This window comes from Gobio gobio, assembly GCF_949357685.1.
Source record: "Gobio gobio genome assembly, chromosome: 18".
NCBI lineage: Eukaryota > Metazoa > Chordata > Actinopteri > Cypriniformes > Gobionidae > Gobio > Gobio gobio.
In genome coordinates, this window is record NC_137111.1 from 20886099 (window position 1) to 20910839 (window position 24741).

The window sequence follows — 24741 nt, forward strand, 5'->3', positions numbered from 1 at the left end:
TAGCCATGCAGACAGCTTCTACAAACATTTGTGAAAGAATGGGTCGCTCTCAGGAGCTCAGTGAATTCAAGCGTGGTACCGTGATAGGTTGCCACCTGTGCAATAAGTCCATTCGTGAAATGTCCTCACTACTAAATATTCCACTGTCAACTGTTAGTGATATTATAACAAAGTGAAAGCAATTGGGAACAACAGAAATGTAAAATCACAGAGCGGGGTCAGCGTATGCTGAGGTGCACAGTGTGCAGAAGTCGCCAACTTTCTGCAGAGTTAATAGCTACAGACCTCCAAACTTCGTGTGGCCTTCAGATTAGCAATGGGTTTCCATGGCTGAGCAGCTGCATCAGCAAGTCTTACATCACCAAGTGCAATGCAAAGCGTTGGATGCAGAGGTGTAAAGCACGGCGCCACTGGACTCTAGAGCAGTGGAGACATGTTCTCTGGATTGACACATCACGCTTCTCTGTCTGGCAATCCGATGGACGAGTCTGGGTTTGGCGGTTCCCAGGAGAAAAGTACTTGCCTGACTGGATAGTGTAAAGTTTGGTGGTAAAGTTATTCCCATAAACACACTCTTAATCGTGTGTATGTGCGTGCATGCGTCTGTCCGTCCGTCCGTCTCGAAGAATGCACACAGACTCATGGGGACTCATGTCACTGTTGGGACCTAAATTGATGTCCCCATGGGTACAAAAGCTTATAAATCATTCCAAATGAGTTCTTTTAAAAATGTAATAATGCATCAAGTTTTGTGTGATGGTAGGTTTAGGGGTAGGGTTAGTGTAGGGGGATAGAATATACAATTTGTACAGTATAAAAACCCTTACGTCTATGGAGAGTCCCCACAAAGATTGCGTGTGTGTGTGTGTGCGTGTGTGTGTGGGGACTGGTAATCCCTACGTTATGGGGACAAAATGTCCCCACAAAGATGGCAATATCCGAAATCCTCATCCTTGTGGGGACATTTTTAGGTCCCCATGAGGAAAACATCTTATAAATCAGACTAAGTGATGTTTTTTGAAAATGTAAAAATGCAGAATGTCTCCTGTGATGGGTAGGTTTAGGGGCAGGGGCAGGGGCAGGGGCTGTGTGTGTGTGTGTGTGTGTGTGTGTGTGTGTGTGTGTGTGTGTGTGTGTGTGTGTGTGTGTGTGTGTGTGTGTGTGTGTGTGTGTGTGTGTGTGTGTGTGTGTGTGTGTGTGTGTGTGTGTGTGTGTGTGTGTGTGTGTGTGTGTGTGTGTGTGTGTGTGTGTGTGTGTGTGTGTGTGTGTGTGTGTGTGTGTGTGTGTGTGTGTGTGTGTGTGTGTGTGTGTGTGTGTGTGTGTGTGTGTGTGTGTGTGTGATGGGTAGGTTTAGGGGCAGGGGCAGTGTAGGGGGATAGAATATATGGTATGTACGGTATAAAAACCATTACGCCTATGGAAAGTCCCCATAAAACATGAAAACCCAACGTGTGTGTGTGTGTGTGTGTGTGTGTGTGTGTGTGTGTGTGTGTGTGTGTGTGTGTGTGTGTGTGTGTGTGTGTGTGTGTGTGTGTGTGTGTGTGTGTGTGTACATTTATTCAGCAAGTACACATTCTCAACAGTGACAGTAAAGACATATAAAAAAAATCTTAAGCACAACTGATTTCAACATTGATGATAACAATCCTCTTGAGCACCAAATCAGCATATTGGAATGATTTCTAAAGGATCATGTGACACTGAAGACTGGAGTAATGGCTATCAATAGCTTTTACATTAAGGAATAAAACTTGTAAAAAAAAAAAAAAAAATTTTAAATAGAGAACTATTTTAAATTGAAATAATATTTCACAATATTACTGTTTTACTGATCAAATAAAGCCTGTGCTTGGTGTGCATAAGAGACTTCTTTCACCCAAGACTTTTGAAGACGAAGAAAGTATTCCCCATTTTTTTTTTCACATTAATCTACACTCCATACACCATAATGACAAAGCAAACTTGTGATAACTTAATTAAGAATTAAAAATAAAAAAACGGAAATAATTACATTGCATAAGTAATCATATCTGGGACAGGGATTTAGCTCAGGAGCATTTCAATTTCTCTTGTAGATGTTACTACACTTCGAGTGTAGTTAACCTGTGGCAAATTCAGTTGATTGGGTATGATTTGGAAAGGAACACACCTCTCAATAAAAGTTCTAATAGCTGAAAAAGCATATCTGAGCAAAAACCAAGCCATGAGGTCAAAATAACTGCCAAAAGAGATCAGTGACAGGATTGTGTCAAGACACAGAACTGGAGAAGACTACAAAAAAAATCTGCTGTATTGAAGGTTCACAGAAGCATGTAGTCTCCATAATCTTTAATGGAAGAAGTTTGGACCAACCAGAACTCTTCCTAGAGCTGGCCTCAAACTGAGCAATCAATGGAGAAGGGATTTGGTTAGATGGGTGACCAAGAAGCTGATGGTCCGTATTGTTGAGCTTCATGATCATAATGGAGATGGGAGAAATTTACAAAAGGACAAACATCACTGCCACACTTCACCGATCATGGGCTTTATGGCTGAGTGACCAGACTGGGAGAAACAAGATTCTCTGGTCTGATGAACCTCAGTTCCAAGCATCACGTATGGAGGAAACCAGGCACTGCTCATCACCTGCACAATACCACACCAACAGTAAAGTGTGGTTTTTCAGCGGCAGGGACTGGGGAACTCATCAGAGAAGGACAGATCAATGCATCAAAATACAGAGTTAGCCTTAAGGCTGGAATACACTACACAGATTTTGAAATCGGAACATATTTTAAAACTCTAGGCATCACTTACAGACTTTGTAAATGGTGACAGATATAAACTGGAAATCATACACTAAGTGACTGAGGATGAAAGATGAAACAAACATGGATTTGCAGGAGATGTCCGCAGAAGTTGAAACAACAAGCCAAAGTTCATTTGGATGCTGTCTTGGGTGGGTAGACACGGTCAGTATGGACTCTACAGATTACAACAGGGGTTCAGCGAGTGTAGTCAGTTGTTTTATCTACCTTGTTACCGTCGAGGTAATATATAATCCATTATCAGTTGCTGTTTACATTTAAAGGAACACTATGTAACTTTTGCCGCTCTTGTGGTTAATAAACAAAACTGAAGCAATTTTTCCTTCATGTCGGAGCTCTACTTTGTATTCTTGCAAACTTTGTGACTTCTATTAGCTGGTCAGAGTATTATGACTGTATTATGTACTATAATATTTGTCTTCTAAAATTGGCTCAAAATATCAAAGATGATTTGATATCTTCCAACTGGATGTAATCATAATAACCATCTGTTTTGATCATCGTTCTGAATCTGATCTTGATGTTGTCTTTGAGGAAAAACACAATTTTCTCAGCTTTTTGCTCAAAATGTTGCTTTTTTTTTAATGAAACTTACCCACATTCAAGTGTTGATAATTAAAAAAAAAAATGCATTAAGATAAAATAAAACAGGTTCTGTTGTTTAAAATCAGAGGGTCTGTTCTTTCTTTTGATATATTGCATGTTCAGATATTCATACACCAAAATATTCTGGGGACCATGAAAGTTTAGTGAAAATTATAAAAAATGCCGGCGGTGACTGGCAACTTTTTAAAGTTGTCACAAATCAGTTTTTTACTTTGTCATGGTGTATAGAGTACACATTTGTGTGAAAAAAAAGTGATTTAATGTAGTTTAACATAAGGCAGCAACATAACAAAATGGGAATTATGTAAATATACATTTTTCCAGACATGAAAGCCTGTTATTTAAAAAGTGAATCATGTGAATATGTATAGAGTGCACTAGCATATACTGTACAGCGATCAGACATAACATTATGACCACTGGCAGGTGAAGTGAATAACAGATTATTTCTTCATCACGGCACCTGTTAGTGGGTGGGAATGGGATATATTAGGCAGCAAGTGAACATTTTGTCCTCAAAGTTGATGTGTTAGAAGCAGGAAAAATGGGCAAGCGTAAGGATTTGAGCGAGTTTGACAAGGGCCAAATTGTGATGGCTAGATGATATGGGTCAGAGCGTCTCCAGAACTGCAGCTCTTCTGGGGTGTTCCTGGTCTGCAGTAGTCAGTATCTATCAAAAGTGGTCCAAGGAAGGAACAGTGGTGAACCGGCGACAGGGTCACAGGCGGCCGAGGCTCATTGATGCTTGTGGGGAGCGAAAGCTGGCCTGTGTGGTCCGATCAAACAGATGAGCTACTGTAGCTCAAATTGCTCAAGAAGTTAATGCTGGTTCTGATAGAAAGGTGTCAGAATACACAGTGCATCGCAGTTTGTTGCATATGGGGCTGCATAGCAACAGACCAGTCAGGGTGCCCACGCTCCCTGTCCAGCGCCAACAGTGGGCAAGTGAGCATCAGAACTGGACCACGAAGCAATGGAAGAAGGTGGCCTTGTCTGATGAATCACGTTTTCTTTACATCACGTGGATGGCCATGTGCGTGTGGGGAATCAGGATGCACTATGGGGCCAGTGTGATGCTTTGGCCAATATTCTGCTGGGAAACCTTGGGTCCTGCCATCCATGTGGGTGTTACTTTGGCACCTACCACCTACCTAAGCATTGTTGCAGACCATGTACACCCTTTCATGGAAACGGTATTCCCTGGTGGCTGTGGCCTCTTTCAGCAAGATAATGTGCCCTGCCACAAAGCAAAAATGGTCAAGGAATGGTTTGAGGAGCACAACAACGAGTTTGCCTCGACGGGTCAGGGCTGTTTTGGCAGCAAAAGGGGGACCAACACAATATTAAGACTGTCATAATATTATGCCAGATTGGTGTATATGTTCATGGACTGTAAGCCAAAAAAAAATAATATATATATATACTGTATATGCTGAAGATTATTATTTTTTTACAGTAGATAAATAGGCTAAAAACCGGCAAAACTCCAACTTTGATTTTGTCAAAACTTTTATTTTTCTATAAAGAAAAATAGTCATGATCAAAATACAGAATATGTCACTGCAATGTCAAGACTCTCTTTGAAGAGTGGTAAACACATCTCCTGTGATCATACACTGTTGGCTACGTAAGAGGCTTGCCATATGCAGCCGACACCTGAGTGTTCTTCCTGACTGTTCCCTGCGTCAGTCTGAGCTCGCATGGCTGGTGAAGGGCAATCAGTCACAGAAACAGATGTGTTTGCATGTTCTACATAATGCAGGGCAATAATCTCGCAGTCTGCCGCGGCATTACCCCCTGCTGTCCTGAAAGGCAGTGACAAACCGTCCGCTGTCTTTCCCTGGGAACAGTGCAAAGAGTGCTTGTGTACAAACCAGGTCACTTGATTAGTCTCTTACAGAGTGGGAAGGTTGCATCTTGTCCTATCCACAGTGTTATCTGCATAAATGCAATTATTTTTGTAACATTTACTTTATAAGCGTTCCAGTAATTTTATTTGAATTCAATTTCTCCCTGCATAGATACTCCTCATTCAAATCTTTCCATGCCCACGTTTTCAGAATATTCGATATTGTTGTTGTGTGTGTGTCTATATATCATTCACTTGCACTGGTTCTAAATCCCAGTGACAGAATGTAAATATTTCATTTCAGCTGTGGTGCAGCTCAAAACACATTATTAATTTATAGATTTGAAACTCCTCCAATGCTTCCTGTATCTGATATTATACCTTTGAAAACGGTCTACATCTTCCGGCAGCTTATGAAGTTCTTGTCTGAATATTGCTTATCATGCTGGCCCACCCTCTACCTCTCGCTTGGGGATAAAGCCTGGAATTATAAAAGTTCCGTTTGCGGAATTGCACCTCGGCAGTCAGCCTTTAGCTGGGGCATTTCTAATCATTCGCTTACAGTGAGGCTAGATCAACATCAGCAAAATGTGAGTCTGCTTTTGTAGATGGCCTTCAGGCCCAGTTATGCTCTTATTTAAATGAATATGTGATTTGGTTTATTTATTAAGGTGCACTCAATACGTTTATTGTTTATGTGCTCTGACTCTTCATCCCAGTGGTCTTGGACACTTTATTTTTCATTTTAGTCTTTTCACTGCCTCATGATATTCATTAAATGGACATCCCAACAAGTATAATGTTAGGTCTGTATTATATGTATGTATATATATACATATATGTACATATATATACATTATATGTATATAATTTATTTTTTATGACTATATACTGTACTTTGGTTAAGATGTACTTGTCTAGATGTTTTTGCTGGGTAATGTGCCTTGAGCTTTTATTGCTTTTATTGATTTGCTTTTATTGACAGTCCAATAATAACCAATAAACATGTCAATCACTTGCATATCAAAATATGCATCCCTTTGTTAAACAGATATACAGCAGATAGAAAAAAGATAAAGTAAACATGTTGTTGTTGTTGTTGTTGTTAGTAGCAGCATAACACCTTGGTCATATTGAAAATTAAAAATGATAGATAGATAGATAGATAGATAGATAGATAGATAGATAGATAGATAGATAGATAGATAGATAGATAGATAGATAGATAGATAGATAGATAGATAGATAGATAGATAGATAGATAGATAGATAGATAGATAGATAGATAGATAGATAGATAGATAGATAGATAGATAGATAGATAGATAGATAGATAGATGTTTTATTTGTTTATAAAGACCTTACATAATGAACCGGTATGTTTTTATTACCTTAGAATGAGCCATTTCTATGTAAATACACCGCGGGTCCCTTTACAGTAAAGTTGCCATTTTGTGTAAATACACCGCGGGTCCCTTTACAGTGAAGTTGCCATTTTGTGCTGCCATGTTTCTATTAGCCCTAAATGGACAAACTGCTCTACAGAGCGCTAGTCACTCTCTGCTGTCTCAGACGATGACATCTTTGTCCTGTGTCGGACATGCCGCTGCAATTTACACAGTGCAACTTTAAATATTTTCATGTACACTACCGTTCAGAAGTTTGTGGGCGATAAGATGTTTAAATGATTTTGATGTAAGTATATAATGCTCATAAACATGCATTTATTTGATAAAAAAAAATACAGTAATACATTAATATTGTGAAATATAATTTGCTGCTCAAGAAATATTTATTATTATTATCAATGTTGAAAACTGCTAAATATTTTTGTGGAAACGATGATACTTTTTTCAGGATTCTTTCATTAATAGAAAGTTCAAAAGAATAGCATTTATTTGAAATGGAAATCGTTGGTAACACTTTATTTTAGGGTTCAATTCTTGCCATTAAAGGATTAGTTCACTTCAAAATGAAAATTTCCTGATCATTTACTCACCCCCATCTCATCCAAGATGTTTATGTCTTTCTTTCTTCAGTCGAAAAGAAAATAAGTTTTTTGAGGAAAACATTCCAGGATTTTTCTTCACATAAGGGTTTTCAATTGCCACCAAAATGTTGAATGTCCAAATCAATGCTGTTTCAAAGCACTTCGATGGGCTCCAGAGGCTGGCGCCAGACGAGGAATAGGGTCTTATCTAGTGAAACGATCGGCCATTTAAAAAGAAAATTACCAATTAATATATTTTTTAACCTAAATTGCTCATCTTGCGCTGCTCTGTGGCCGCAAATGATTGCACAATCACGTTTAGACGTCACACTAGACGTAGGCGAAAGTACCACCCCAACCAAACGTGCGAGGACTACAAACGCCCTTTACCAAAAAACACTCCATCTTCAACTTCAAAATCGTCCGACATCGTTGTTTTACCTTTTTTTTGTTAAAGGGCGTTTGTATTAGTCTTCGCATCTGCACTTTGTAAATACGGGGGTACTACTTCCGCCCACGTATAGTGTGATGTTTTCGACGTGATTGTGCAATCACTGGAGGTCGTAGAGCAGCACAAGATGAGCAATTGTTTTTTTGAAAATGACCGATCGTTTCGCTAGATAAGACCCTATTCCTCATCTGGGATTGTGCAGAGTCTCTGAAGCCCTTCGAAGCGCTTTGAAACTGCATTGATTTGGACCCAAACATTTTGGTTGCAATTGAAGTTAACTAATCCTTTAACGAAATGCTTATTAGCATACATATTACTAGGATATTGGCTGTTTATTAGTACTTATAAAGCACATACTACCTTACTAACTATTAATAAGCAGTAATTATGAGTTTATTGAGGCAAAAGTCGTAGTTAATAGTGAATATGTGTTCCTAATACTAAGGTGTTACCTAATTGTTTGTAACCATATGATAAATAAATGTCTTTGTCACTTTTGATCAATTTATCACCCATGTTTTCTTTTTTTTAAATTGACTGATTCCAAACTTATGAATGGAAATGTATGAAGATTAGTGGTGGGCCGTTATCGGCGTTAACGTGCTGCGTTAACGCGAGACTCTTATTAAAGTTGGGTTGGGAGCTGGGTCTATACTACGCAAGCTATGATGACTTTCACCTTGATATTTTAGCGCGGATGTATACCTAGCCGAATTGCACTGTAGGGGCGAGAGAAAGAGTCTTCGAACCTGTGTGTATGCCTACTAGTGTTGTCAAAAATATTGAGATTTCGCTATGTATCGATACTGAAATATCTGAAACGATACGATACAAATTTTTTACAGTATCGATATCAGCTGCGCTCTCCTCTCCGACCGACAGCGAGTGACACGCACCTGCCTCCTCTCATTCAGTCCAGTTAACCCTCTGAACATTGCGAACACGTGTTCTGTTGGATTTTTCTTCATGACAGCGTGTTACTATTGGTGTGACCGGTCTTAATTTCGTGCGGGGTTGCACATAACGTTAATTCTACTAATTCCCGCAGATTTCGTGCTCGCATCTGAAGCGCACACACACATACCGTATTCACGAGTTCACACTTACATATAATTTGTAGAGAGTTAATTGAATTGCGTATTTGGCGTGCTGTCCGGGGGGGGGGGGGGCTTCGAGCTCGGACTTCGGCCCGAACCCAGAGTACCCCCCGTATGTAAGTGGTTTAGAACTAAAAGATAGGGCAAGATGTGGAGAAGGGGTGGTGGAGGGATGCTGAAAAACTGTCAACAAAATGGAGGTAGGACGGCTGCGTATATATACCTCTTTGTTGATTAGCTGAGTACTCTCCACCTGTGTCAATTATCTGACATGTTCCTCCCGAACCTCGTTTAGTGAAACAGCATTTAAAGCCGCCTCTGACATACAAGAGCAAAAATTAGCTCCTTTTTCCAGCTTATTAATGGTCAAATACACTCAAAAATGTCTCAAAATATATACTTTCTTTGTCTTTTTGCATCATATCTGTTAGTAAAATCTTTTGTAATTTTAATATTATTTCTGAGCACTTTGTAGGGAAAAAAAACCCAGAATGAAATGGTATTAATGCTAAATTCTGTCAATTTTAACATTTCCATTAAAAAAAATTCCCCCTGAACTAGTCAACAGAACCCTTAGAAACCCATTCTAGACCACTGACTTCATCTTCATTTACGAGTATGCATAATTTTAATCATATTCCAAATCAAGTGCTGTTCATTTCTGTGTAAAAAAAGTTCTGTTTTTTAACAAAGTGCACCTTTACTTTCACTTGCACTGCAAGATCAGTTGATGTTGGTCTGGCTGACAAGGATGGTCTTGAGTTCAGGCCGGTGATGTATGACTTCCATCCATTCCACTCTGTATTCTCATTTGTATTCTTCTCTGCTTTTTTGACACTCTCAACCCCCCAAATGCCCCATCCCAATTTATGCTTTCTACGCAAACTCCACTGAAAGTAATGGTGCAGTACGGGTACATTTCATTGGTGTACTAATGATCTCCCTGTTTTTTTCCCCTCATTTTGGTTCCTTGTGTGTAGCGATGCGGAGAACTGGTTCTGTGCGTGTCCTTCGCTCTACTCCGGTAAGCTGTGCCAGTTCACCGCCTGCGAGCGAAACCCGTGTGCGCGCGGCGCCACCTGCGTTCCCCAGACGCTGCTCGAAGCGGCATGTCTTTGTCCCTACGGAAGGCAGGGTCTCCTCTGCGATGAGGGTAGGTCCAATCAAGGTTTGTCTGTAGACAGTGATTTACACATTGAGATGTGATGAAGCCGGCATGGCTAGAGGGTGTTTCCTTTGATATTTGTGCCAATCTGAGGATTGTTTTCCTCCATCTCCTGTGCTCACCTCCGTCTTTGAGGTTAGACCCATAGGTGGTATATTGAAATGTATTCCCGGCAGTTTTGTTGAACTGATGCAAGACGTTGAAATACCATTCCAATTAGAGTAGCTAAGTGCTCTACGCTTGCTACAAACAGTTACTGAACTCTGATGCTTTCCCAATGAACATTTTAAGGATAACTTCCGGTCTGTATTGGATTACAAACCCGGTTCCACTACATACACTGACCTTTCGAGGTGTCTACAGGTAGCACGCATCCAAGTATAATGAGCACACCAAGTGCTTAAATTACCCAACTCTGCAACTTAATTTATCAACGTGTAGTCACATAATGTACTTGCTGCAATTGGGTTTGTTTTATTGTCTCAAATAACAAAGCTGCGAAGACATACTACAGCGGCGTCTAACTAATGTACTTCTCTCCCCGGCTCTACCTCGCAGTGTTAAGTCAGCTAAAGTCAGATATCTGCTTACACAGATAGCTCTTCATCTCCTCGACTGTGCTTAGAGGAGAAAGAACTGCTGCTATTTTGCTGTAATCTAATTGGGTGGCGTGGTTTGAAGACCGCTTGGCACAGCACGGCAGGCAGAGCTACCAGACGTCGCTCTATCAGACAGCAAAGAGCCTGATGCCAAATAGAGTGTTCTAATCTCCCAGTGTCACACCGAGTGGGACTGACATTTGAATTTAAAGGCCGATAACAGCAGATAACATCAATCAGTATTGATTAGTAGCCAAGGCCTGCCTCTGGGCAGTCACTCAACTTTGGATGTGCTGGACTTCTTCAAATGAGCCTGGACTAATAGAATTATAGGAAGGGTGTTTTTTGAGTCTGTTTTATGTATTGATTTAGTGTTACGGTTAGAATGTATGCATTATTCAGAAAAGCATGATCTTATTTTAAAAAGAAAAAAATGCCTGTGATTTAACAGCAGTACGATGATAGCAGTGCTTTCTTGAGTCAAAAGTCGGTTAATGATTACAAAGCGGTTCAACGGTTCAAAGAACTGGTGCGCTGCTGATACGAGCATGCGTGAACCAAGCAATTGACTTGAATGCGGGCCGAAACGAAAGGTTTATTTTAGTGCGGTCAAATCGATTAATCGCGAATAATCGCATCCAAAATAAAATGACATATTTACATAATATATGTGTGTGCACTGTGTAGAATTATTATGTATGTATAAATAGACACACATGCAAGTATACATTTAAGATATATATATATCTTAAATGTATATACAGTATATACATGCAAATATTTCTTAAATATATACATGAATGAGTGTGTATTTATATATACATAATACACAGTACACACACATATTATGTAAACACAAACTTTTATTTTGGGTGCGATTAATCACAATTAATCAATTTGACCGCACTAGTTTATTCACTTTTAGACATGTAAAACATCCGCGTTTCACATCATTATTGGGTTCTTTAATAATAGAATTGCATATACGTGTCGTCATTGTGTGATTACGGAAACGAACTAGTGAATCGGTTCATTGAAACAAATCCGCGGAAAAGAATCAGATTGCCCATCACAGCCAAAAATGAAATAACATGAGATAAATGCTTAAAGGGTTAGTTCACCCAAAAATGAAAATTCTGTCATTAATTACTCACCCTTATGTCGTTCGACACCCGTAAGACCTCCGTTCATATTCAGAACACAAATGAAGATATTTTTGTTGAAAGCTGATGGCTGAGAAAGGCTTCAGATAGGCCTCCATTGGCATTCAGTACACTTATACTCCCAAGACCGATAAAAGGCACTAAAAATGTTGTTACAAAGTCCATCTCACCACAGTGACTCTACAATAATCTTCCGATGCGACGACAATAGTTTTTGTGCGCAAAAAAAATCCAAATAACACCTTTTTCCAACTTGTTGTTACTGCCTTCCGTGTGTGCCTCCACGACGCATGCGCGAGAATATGACGCAGATCCGGCGTTCGGACAGATGACCCAGAAGCGATTTGTTTACGAGCAGAGGAAGACGCGCGTGTCTAAGCTGTTGGATTCTACATTGATTGTGCTTTAGGTCTCGGCGTAGTGCTCAAAATGGGGCTTAAGTGTGTATTTCATGGATTCCCGAACCCCGGCGCTACGTCATATTCTCGCGCATGCGTCGTGGAGGCACACGCGGAAGGCAATAACAAGCTGGATAAAGGTGCTATTTTGATTTTTTTTTGCGCACAAAAACTATTGTTGTCGCATCGTAAGATTATTGTAGAGTCACTGTGGTGAGATGGACTTTGTAACGACATTTTAAGTGCCTTTTATCGGTCTTGGGAGTATAAGTGTACTGAATGCCAATGGAGGCCTATCTGAAGCCTTTCTCAGCCATCAGCTTTCAACAAAAATATCTTCATTTGTGTTCCGAATATGAACGGAGGTCTTTCGGGTGTCGAACGACATAAGGGTGAGTAATTAATGACAGAATTTTCATTTTTGAAATTTTCAAAATGAAAATTAGCCGATGATTTACTCACCCTCACACTAAGGTGTATATTACATTCTTCTTTCAGACGGAGTTTATATTAAAAATGTCCTGGCTCTTCCAAGCTTTATAATGGCAATGAATGGTTGTTTCATTTTTGAAGTCCATAAAAGTGCATCTATCCATCATATAACTGCTCCGCTCCACACGGCTCCAGGGGGTTAATAAAGGCCTTCTGAAGTGTAGTGGTGTGTTTTTTGTAAGGAAAATATCCATATTTAAAACTCTATATGCTAAAATAACTAGTTTCCAGTAGGGATGGGCATTTCAAGCAAAAATGATATTCGAAGATCGCTGGGAATTATTCGATTTTTATTCGAAAATCGCAACTCCTCCCCCGCATGTACGCATGTACGCATGTATAGGCTACACACATAAACAGAGAGAGAGAGAGGGAGAGAGACCATTCACACTCTCAGTCTGTATGATAAACTGTTTAATTCATTAGGGAATAGGCTATATCAACTCAAACCATATTATTGTAACATGCTGAAACAAATGACTGTAATGTGACATCGCCCCAAGTTACCTGATAAATGCCACAAGTCTACAGCGTGCGCGTGAGACGATGTGTTATTCTTCTGTTGTCTCAGGGCGTTTTTACTCTGGCATTTTAGTTCGGAATGGGGCACGGTTAGCATGAAAAATTGCTAATGTGAAAGCTTACCTACAGAGCTTGGTGTGCACTGAGGTACCGAACCCGAGAACACACAACCGGAGTTCGGTTGCTCTCGGAGCTGAGCCGTGATTCACGTGAATGTGCAAACAACACTCCGGTGCGCACTTGTTGTGGAAGAAAGTAACCAGCGCATGCGTTTTAGCCGATTACAATGTCATTAGTTCAATAACATACACGTAAGAGATGATAGTGTTGATGATTTAGCTGAGATACGATCGTGAGAGCGAGCCTGCAGTGTATTCGCGCATAGAGTGCAATCAGGGCAGCAAATTAATGGCAATTCACCGTCTCCTCAAAAGAGTCTGTTTGCAAGCAGCAAAGCCGCCTTCAAGCGACACACATACGGTAAACCCAAGTGACGTTTACTCAGCTGCACATAATAGCCCAAATTAATTGAAAAAAGCCCAATATATTGACCCGCGTTCTGTTTTCTATCACGCCCGTGCACGTTTGTGATGACGTAAGATGAACGCAAATGCACCAGGGTTCAAGTTGAGTGTGAAACCAGACCAACACTGCGGAGGCGGAGGGAACAATCAGACTCGGACCGCAGCAAACATGTCCAGTATAAAACACCCTGAGAGCTGACTGGCAGCTTTAGGAGCGTTATTGGCAGCGCCTCTGGTTACATGAACGCGTCAGCACCACATCAGCACCGACAACATGGGGATTTTTTTTTGGACGATAATCGCACATACTATTCGATATTCTATAATTAAATAACTAATCGAATATTCGAAAATCGCGACCCATCCCTAGTTTCCAGCGGTCAGCGGTTTGCAATTCGACTTATGGCAAGAGAGTAACCACTGACGCGATGTATAGAAGCATAGCAAGCTTTGACGCCTCAAGCCCCTCTTCTCTTATATCGTAATTCGCCGCCATTTCTCTTTAAAAATTCTCGTTTTAGACTTCTAATTCATGACCGGTGTTTTGTTTAGCTCTATCCTCTGCGCTTCTGTGTTCATCAATACGTATGTGTCAAGGGTTCAAGCATCAGGGGTTACTCTTTTAGCGTCACTTTTTACTCTTTCACTTGCATACCGCTGACTGTAGTTATTTTAGACTGTGTGGAGCAGTTAGATGATGGATAGATGCACTTTTATGGACTTCAAAAAAGACCCAACAATTCACTGCCATTATAAAGCTTGGAAGAGCAAAAACATTTTTTATATAAACTCCGATTTTATTCGTCTGAAAGAAGAATGTCATATACTCCTAGGATGACTTGAGGGTGATCAAATCATGGGCTAATTTTAATTTTTGGGTGAACTATCCCTTTAAGAACAGGCTTAAATGAAAAAGCAATCCAAAATGCTGATAATCAGTGCAAACAAATTGCAATAATATGCAATTAAAAAAAAGCACATTTGTTCATTTGTTAGGTGATTTAATAATTAATTGAATTATTTTTCTTTTACTGACAATTTAATCATGCATTTCATCATTTTAATATTTCAACATTTATTTAATGATTTAATTTTGTGTAATTTGGCCCTCCTTTATTTTATTTTAAAATTACTTCTGTACATAAGTGCAACTTTATTTTCAAAGGCGCATGTTGTTTTTTTTAGAAGTTACATTCAAAATCCACAGGAAGATGGATAGATTGATCTTTCGATTGATCATGGGAGCTTGTGTTGCAGGAAACAGCTTGATGCGGCAGTGGAGTTTAGAGGACAGACTGTGTTCTTTGACGCACCGTTAACATCACACTCACCTAAAATAGACCCATAACATAATAGCGCATCTGTCCTAAAACGCCTTACCGCCTTAACACACACATCATGTGACTTCCTCTTTTCATTCCGTCGTCAGCAGGCTCTACGTCAGAAGATTAAAGAATCATCTTGCGGGAAGTGTTTGGGATCAAACAGATTTTGTGAGGAGTTTCTCACATGTGCATTTTTTTTATTCTTATGTCTTTATCTATTTTATTTTTGTATGTGTGGTTAGAGAAGGTAATCAAGAAAAGCTAAATATCTCCGGGTCCAGCCAACACAGCTGACAGAAGGCTATTGAATTCCACTTGAGAAAAATCCTTGCACACAAACATTTTTTGACTTGAACGAATGAAAATAAATGGGTGATGTGTCACAAGTAAAAACTGCTAGTGAGTTGGAGGTTGTTTTCTTGTTCCTTTAGTCACCTCTTGCAACAGCAGCAGAATAATACAGCAGAGAGAACCATCCTGTGCTCTGTAGTGCCTTTGCATGGAAAGTTAAACATTAGTTATATGGTTATTTGAGGTTTTTGGGTTATTTGTATCTCATACACTGTCATATGGGACATTGACAGATCAATTTTTAGTTATAAGAGGAATTAATAAAATAATAAAGTGTTGTTTTATTCATGTAATTGTATTCATCTTCAGCAGTGAGGAAAAACAATTCAGTTCTGGTTACTTCAGAATCAGAAATCCCATTTGACTTTGGAAATGAGTTAATTTACGTCCTTATACAGGACCGCAGTTCATCTTAAGATTGGCATTCTCAAAAAGTGCCCAATATATATCTGATTAATAAATGTCCGGCTTATTAATGAATTTCACTTTGAGTAAGAAAACGTAACTCAGCATATGCAGCATATCACAGAGCAATTACATGACACTGCGAGTAAAGAAATACAGCTGGCCCCATCAAACCATCCCTGCTAAAAACGCATTCTAGTCCTTCATTAGGCGCTGTGCAAATAAACCGCGACAAGGTAATATATGTGCAATTTCAAATGGCATCAATAATTCAAGGGGAGAGCAGGGGGAAGAACTTCAATGCTGTTCCCAGAGAAATCCTCCGGAGAGGCTTTGCAGACTGCACAGTTCATAAAGACAAAATGAGGGGTGGAGAAAACTCTTTAGGTAGCACTTTTTTTTTTCTCTGGACAAAAGGTGTAAATGCTTAATGTACCCAAGCTGAAATGTTTCTGAGCTATGGCTGCCGGACCAGGGGATCAAATGTTGATATTTCAGAAGATTTTACTCTGAAATACATTGTCCAAAGCAGCAGCCGTTTCACAAATTCTTTCCGATTTCTGCAAAATATTGATAATACGGCCTCTGTCCATTTGCAGTGTAAAATGGCACAAAATTACAATAAGTATAGCAGCAGCATTTTCCCCCCAAAGGAAATAGTAATGCATAGGATTTGAAAAGCTTTAAACATAGTGCAATATCGCCATCTTGTGTCGCTTTCTCAAAGAGCTGCTTGCAACTTCACCTCAGTAAAATTACATGACGTTTTACAGATTCTTGTTCATTTAAAGTTATCTCAATGCATTTCTCAAGTATAATTATGCTAGCTAACCCTTGTGCCAAGTCACCATTAACATTTGGATATGTATATTAAAATTTTGTATTTATTTATGACTTTTTCTCTTTCTTCACAGCTGTCAACATCACTCGGCCCAGGTTTAGTGGACTTGATGAATTTGGATACTCATCCTATGTGGCTTATCCCTCTATTCCCAGTATGGGTCATTTTTATGAATTCCACCTGAAGCTCACCTTTGCCAATAATGTCTCCGCTTTGAGAAACAGCCTCATTCTCTTTTCTGGGCAAAAGGGACAAGGTGGGTCGAAATGGGAATATTGTTTTATATGTGTTACTCCATCTCTCTTTATTCACTTTGATTTCAGTGCATCCCTCAGTGCTTGGAATGTGTATGAAAAATAGGAGCTGGATTCATAGCAGTATGGCTATAAACCTTTTTCCAGACACAGCTGAGGTCATGTTAGAGGAAGTGAGGTTTGGAAATGGGATCACTTAACTAGGAGATATTAATGGAGCAGCTCCTGTAAAATGCGCTGTAAATGGAAGTCCAGGGCCCAACAGCAGAGACAATTTATCTGTGCACAAAACGGAGGGATGATTTTTATTATCTGGCATAAGGGAAAGATCTGTTATATATGAGGTCTCTAAAGAATCTCAGATGATAGAGAAATCGTCTTGACCAAAGAATTTAAAAAAAGACTATAAAGATAGTAAATATTTAATTTTATGGTAATTGCATTAAAAAAATGTGGACTTGTTTAAATGTCCTTTATCTTTAAATTACAAATAATTACTCATTATAATTGAATGATAAATAATTGAGTAATTAATAATACAATTTATTATTATTATTTTAAAAATTATTGTAGTGGTAACACTTTTTAGGGTCCAATTCTCACTATTGCTTATTAGCATGTAAATTAGGATATTGGCTGTTTATTAGTACTTATAAAGCACATAGTAATGCCTTATTCTACATGACCATATTCTACATCCCTTAATCCTACCCAATACCTAAACTTGACAACTACCTTTCTAACTATTAATAAGCAATATTTAGGAGTTTATTGAGGCAAAAGTCATAGTTAATAGTTAGTTAATAGTGAGAATTGGACCCTAATCTAAAGTGTGACCAAAATGGTTATACATTTTTACATTTTAAATTACTTGAGAAGGTAAATATTAGAGATTATTGAAAGTACTATTGAACTGTATACACATATTTAAGTATCTTTAATTTCTTCATTTATAAAACAGTTAGTTCCAGTCCTTGATTCTGATTGGTCAATAGATGTGTTATATTCACAACAAAACACGGCTATTACCGCTTCACCCAACGGTTCTGTGTATCACTACACAACCCCCTTAGCAACCACTCTTAGCAACGTAAACATATTTGTTCTCATTGATATTGTTCATTGAAGCTTACTGTTTTATGTAGAGTATTGTGTGAGCGAGTTTATATACCATTTTCCTTCATGTTCATAATAAAAAAAAATCTGTTGAAATGTCCGCTGCGATAGCTTGTCCTTTTAACAGTTAATGGGTTTTCCCGTGCCCTGACACTGACAGCACTAGTCAAAGCATTTTACAGTTGCGTCTTGTTCCGTGTTCACAACAAGTTTCAGTCCTTTCAATATAAAAGTCTTCACTACTGAGTGACTCACTCATAAAGACAGTATTTGCCTCCATCTAATGGCGTAATAATGTAACTTCTGTTGCTGTTCACGGTCAGGGAAAAAAAATTTTCCAGCGGAAGGAAGGCTTTTAGTGATTTTACTTCATGAAAGTTGCATTGATACATTTTTGGGGGCTTTAAAGGGGTGATGAATTGAGAAATCAACTTTCCCTTGAGCCTTTGATATATAAAAGTGAATCGTGATATAAGAATTTCCTGTAAGTTTCAGAGCTGAAAACTTCCTTGTTAGTCAAAGAAAAGCTTTTATTGACACCAGGCCCAGCAAACGATCAATCTCAGAATATGTCGACCATTGACGTCATAGAATGCAGAAGCGCCACCTCAAGCCCGCCCACCGACTCGTGGAGCTAAACGGGTCGTGCTACCGAGCAATAAACATGCCGGTTCCAGCTCATGTGCGTAAGACGTTGCACGTTTCGCTTCATTTCACCGCGGAACCGGTTGTTAACAAGATACAGCTCGAGACTGGATTTGCAGACTGAGTTTAAAACACAATGCTGTGCCTTCTATATTGGATCCGACAGGAATGGTGCAACACACTAATGTGAGTTAAACATGTTTTTTATATGTTTTAGTATTGCATTGTTACAGATCGTTTGATATCTATTGATTACATTCCTTAGCACGCTGTCACAGGCTGGAGAATCCTTTATTTGAGGTGTTATTGGTTCATTCGTGATCAGACTCGGACTAACGGTATCGTTATGGGCCAGTGCTCGCAAAGCTCAACGTCCCGGGGCTATGTGTTTTTCAGACGGGCTACCAAAATGTATCACCGGCCTGCCGACGGGCTATCTTAAATAGTGAAATAACATTCCTTTCTTGCGCGTGCGTACTCTAAACCAATTAATCTGTGTGTACGTTCGCGGTTATATTCACCGATCGGGCGTCCAAGTAATAAAAAAATAACATTCCAATCAATTGCGGGTGAATGAGAGATGAATCATTGTGTTTGTTTGATAAAGATATTTTGCGAGTCCTGTGAGCGCTTCCCCAGACGCTTTCAAAACAATTCCCACATATACTGAGGGGAGCTGAAACACATTAAATATGCAAATCTTATCCAATCCTAGCCGTGGGCGTTTACTTCCAAGTCTTCAGTGCAGCACGCCCATAGAAACGGAACCTTTCTTCAGAGAGCCTCAAAACCAAGGCAGAAAATAGCCTATTACTTATTCATTATGATGTTTTTGCATGTAAAAACCACGCAAACGTCATAAGTTGACCTCAGACAACAGTATACATTATACAGAAAGCCAGTTCATGACCCCTTTAATATTTGTAACTGTTTTATAAAAGCAATAAGGTGCTCGAGGCTAATATTGTATTGTGAATAAGTCACGGCTGAAGGGGTGCCTAAAACAACACAAATACTGTTTAAGAAAATGATTTTCTTAATACGGTAGTCCACTTTAGACATTCTACTAACTATAAGTATCTTTCCAACTACTTGTCAACTAACTCTCATTAATATCTGCTAACACTTTATTTTGATGGTCGCCCAACAGACATTCTAAAAGTGACTTTGCAACTACATGTCAACTTATTCTACTAACCCTAATCTAACAGTCTACTAATACTCTGACTAGAGGTAGTTGACATGTAGTTGCAAAGTTACTTATAGGTAGTAGAAGGTCTAAAGTGGACTATCGAAATAAAGTGTAAACGAAATGTAAATCCAAAACCAACAAATCAACTTCCTGCTGAAAGTGCCATTAAGAAGGAGACCTGTCGTTTTGACAGACATGACATCTCGGTCAAGTTTCCTCATGCCTTGAGCTTCTCTGCCACCAATTTATTTTAAGGTCAGTTTCAGTGGCTGCTAACTGACACGTCACTGCTACGAACATGTTTAATCAAAAGACAGGCAGCTGAATAAAAGAGTAAGGGGGGTATGAATCTTCCTCAGTTCAGCGAGTGTCTCTCGGGATTATAGTTTAGGATGATTCATCGAGGGAAAGAGAGAAGAGGACAGCACTGTGAATAATGAAGCAATTGTCAAGGGAGCCGTGCAGCACAGTGGAGAACGAAATCAAAAAGAAGGAATCAGAGAGGCAACTATTCACCTGATAATTGGCCAGATAAATTGGAGCGTTAGATCCATCAGCTCAAAAGAAAAATAAATTACATTTTAGAGATGATCAGCTTGACCTGAACCACTAGTGAAAATGCTTCAATTTGACATACTTTTCTAATGTATTACTTTTTACATAATAATTGAGTGACCACATCAAAATTAGGGATTAATTTAGCCTTTAACACTTTTCTTTGTTGCATTTTTCAAAATCCTAAAACCTGTTTATTTCCAGGTTTAAACCGAAAACAAAAAGGCAGATTCCCAATAGGGTCTCAGACTTTTGGACCCCACTGAATGTGCTAATTGGATTCTGTGTTTTTGTTTCTATGAAGGCATCAGTGGAGACGACTTCTTCGCATTGGGGGTGCGGAACGGCAGGATTGTTCATAAGTATAATCTTGGCTCGGGTTTGGCAACAATTATCAGCGAGCGTCTGAATCCGAGGATCAACATTCACACTGTGAACTTTGGAAGATATCTGAAGAATGGATGGCTAAATGTGTGTTTTATATTTGTAGGATTTGTATATAACAAACTTTTAAATTATATTATTTCTGGGCTCTTTATTTTTATGTACACTACCATTTAAAAGTTTGGGGTCAGTAAGATTGCTGAATATTTGAATGAATTTCTCAAAAAACTACAACAAAGATGCTTTAAATTAATCTAAAGTGAGAGTAAAGAGGTTTATAATGTTATAAGCTGTTCTTTTGAACTTTCATCAATGAAAACAGTTGTGCTGCTTAATATTTTTATGGAAACTGATTCTAAGTTGATAATAAACCAAATCGGTATATTATATTGATTTCTGAAGGATAATGTATCACTGAAGACTGCAGTAAAATTCAGCTTTGTCATCACAGGAATAAATTACTTTGTAAAATATATTTAAATAGAAAATAGATATTTTAAATTGCAATAATGTTTCACAATATTACTGTTTTTACAAATAAATGCAGCCTTGGTGAGCAGAAGAGAGTTCTTGCGAACCACAAATAAAAAGTACTTTCACGATAGTACTGTACCGTTATGAAATAATAAAGCAATCATATTGCTATAGATTTGAAATCCAAGACAAAGCCAGTAAAAAATACCTTGATATTTGTCTTATCACTAAGAATGATGACAAAAAAAGAAGAAAAAAGAAATGTTTTCTTATTCTGAGCTTTTGACACTTTTTGACCATGCTGATGTCACATCGGTGTGTTTACTGAATAGGTTGATGGGCAGAAGAGGAGGACAGGTACATCCACTGGACCGCTGGTGGGCCTGAACATCTTCAGTCCACTTTATGTGGGTGGATATGAAGAATACACACCTGAGCTATTGCCTGCAGGCTCTCGTTTCCAGAACAGCTTTCAAGGTACTGTGTTTTTTTTCCTGTCTTATCATTATTATTGTCTTGTTTGATGTCTTGATTCAGATTGTCAGTTTGTGATGAAATCAATCTTTCTTGCTTGGATCATCATGTCATGATGTGTCTGCAGATCTGATGAGATTCTTAACCTTGTATGCAATATGTGTGCAACCACCCATCACAAAGCTGTATTAAAACAGACGTTTTAAAGAGATAGTTCACCCAAAAATGAAAATTGATTTACTCACCCTCAAGCCACCCAGGTGTATATGACGGTCTTCTTTCAGACGAATACAATCGGAGTTCTATTCAAAAATGTCCTGGCTAATCCAAGCTTTATAATGGCAGTGGCAGCCCAACATTTGAAGCCCAAAAAAGTGCATCCATCCATTATAAAAGTTAATAAAGGCCTTATGAAGCGAATTGATGGGTTTGTGTAAAAAAAAAATCCATATTAGTAAAATATCTATAGCTTCCGCCTGACCACCTTCCGTATTCAACTTACGTAGAAAGTGTTATGTGTATTACGAATAATAGTGTATAACTTTTATAATGGATGGATGCACATTTTTGGGCGTCAAATTTTGGGCTGTACTGCCATTATAATTCTACCCGAAAGATTCAAGAGGCGAGAAAAGCATTTGGATTAGATTTATTTACAGATTGTTCTTTGGTATAGGCCTCATCCATAGACCAAATCCGGAGGGTAGCGGATGCTTGCAGTTCCTGCCTGAAGATGAAGGCAGGTGCGGAGCCTATCCCCTGATGAATGGACTGGGACCAACCTGGTGGTGGTGGGGAGGATGGGGGTGAATGCTGGTGTCAGTATCTGCGAAGTTAGTAATGGGTGGGAACAGAACTTATATACTACAGAAGACTAATAATGATTGGCTAGATAGATAATTAGTGAATGACGTGACTTCCAGGTAGAACTACGCTAGAGCTTCCATTGCTTGGATTAGCCAAGACATGTTTTTATATAACTCTGATTGTATTCATCTGAAAGAAGAATGTCATATACACCTAGGATGGCTTGAGGGAGAGTAAATCATGGGCTAATTTTATTTTTGGGTGATCAACAACATATGGCGTTTGCAGGTTGGTGTTATTCTGAGGGAATGCATGTAAAATGTAATACCTTTTGATCAGTTAATGCTTTATTTTAAAAGTATAGTATAGCATTTTAAGGTAATGTTCACAGAGAATGCATTTTTCCATTCCATTGTCTAAACATCTAAACACCGGATAGACGGACGTGTTTAACAATTGCGCTCGCTCCTCGTGTCTTTTGCAGCGTATTGAGTCTTTTGCAGCATTTCGCACATGACACAGCTTTCTAAAAACGCAAAGCTCAAGTTAAAATCAGTTAAAGCTGCAGTCCGTAACTTTTTGCGCTCCCGCGGTTAATAAACAGAACTGCATGCGTCTTGCGGAAGAACATTGCAGCCGGAGCTACTTCTCTCTGTTTATGTCTATGGCGAGTCGCGCAGGGACTGTGCTCCTCCGCAGCGGTTCCTACCAGACCGGTCTGAAATAGTCCCAATATAAACACGTATTATAAGTGTACCATAATGATCCAGGGTAGGACAAAAACACGGTTTGGAAAATGGATTCATGTTGTACATTCTCATTGTATTTTTGTAAATCTTGAACACAAAAAAAGTTACGGACAGCAGCTTTAAACCTTTAAAAAACGCTTCTCGAGACTTTGCGTTTTTTTTCTCCATTCCTCTACGCACGTGAACGAGTGAACGTGTGAAGTATGGAAGCCCTAGTATGGGAATTATGTAGTTATCAAACAAATAATCTAAATAATCATATTTGTGCTTCTAAAAATTGCCTTCAAAAAACGTTTAAACCATTTGTAAAGAAATTCACATGGTCACCAATCTACAAAATTAATTGTGCAACATTTAAGGATATGCATTTAGATAAAAAGGTGTTAAAATTGTGTCCAAACTTTTGATTGGTACTATATTTTTTTCTTTAATCTCTAAACATTATTAAACAGCATTTCATCACAGCTGTGAATCACACTAGGATGGAATGGATCTTTTGCCTCGGGCTTACAGTCAATGGGTCACATTCATGAAACGAGTAGAACAAATTTCTTTGGAAATCGTTCTCAGAACTGTCTTCATATATATTGCTGCATTATGAGGAGTGGAAGTAAGAAATTGTTTAGCAGAATGTGTCTGTCAGTCATTCAAGAAATAATCAATTCTTCATCCAAAACGTGTTTTTGTCCTACCCTGATTGACTATGGTAAGCCTATTATAAGTGTTTATATTTTTAGACCTGTTGGGATGGTTTTCAGGTGAAATTGCATACACGCGTCACTCGACCATTCTCGTCATATCTAGAAATAGAGAAAAGTCGCTCCGGCAACTTTGTTACATGTATGGTGTGGGAGTGGCAGAGGTTTGTTATATCAACGAGCAAGAAAGGTTGACATGGATAGCTTTCCTGTAGCTCAAACAGTAGAGCGTGGCGCTAGCAACGCCAAGGTCATGGGTTCGATTCCCAGGGAAAGCAAGAACTGACAAAAAAAAGTAAAAAAAAAGTTAAACTGTGTACTTTGAATGCAATGGAAGTCGCTTTGGATAAAAGTGTCTGCCAAATGCATAAATGTAATGTAAATGGATCAGCTAAATCTGCAACCTCTGGGGAATCACCCGTTTTAAAAAACGACAAACAGAGGTGAGTCTGCTGGCAAAAAGGCAACGCGACAGAGCTCATAATAAAATGAGAACCAACATTGGCTTGGCTTTTCTGGGATGGCGAGAACTGAGGGGAAATGTTGTATAAGTGACACAGAGATGGCGTTTTGATTACTCAGGACCATATTCATGAACACCAAAACAATGTTCTTCTGCAATATGCATGAAGTTTTGTTTTTAACTACTAGAGGGCCAAAAGTTACATAGTGTATCTTTAAGCACAACATGATGAAAACATTTGAACTGATGACAAATAGGCCAAGATCCGTCCTAACCATTGCATGTTTCATAATTTCGTCGATGTTGTTAAAGAAATGTTTACGATTCAATACAAGTCTTTCTCTA

The 24741-nt window shown here is 38.9% G+C and overlaps 1 protein-coding gene across 1 annotated transcript in view; it reads left to right on the forward strand.

The window, feature by feature from the left end:
• LOC307141793 (protein eyes shut homolog) overlaps nucleotides 1–24741 on the forward strand; it is a gene marked incomplete at its 5' end in the record, with an annotated part of 116746 nt that overhangs the window by 84167 nt on the left and 7838 nt on the right. Inside the window, 3 exons of the mRNA XM_079842247.1 lie at nucleotides 16659–16841; nucleotides 20652–20818; nucleotides 21538–21682. Of these exons, the coding sequence (XP_079698373.1) occupies nucleotides 16659–16841; nucleotides 20652–20818; nucleotides 21538–21682 (495 nt within the window). The remainder of the gene's footprint in view (nucleotides 1–16658; nucleotides 16842–20651; nucleotides 20819–21537; nucleotides 21683–24741) is intronic.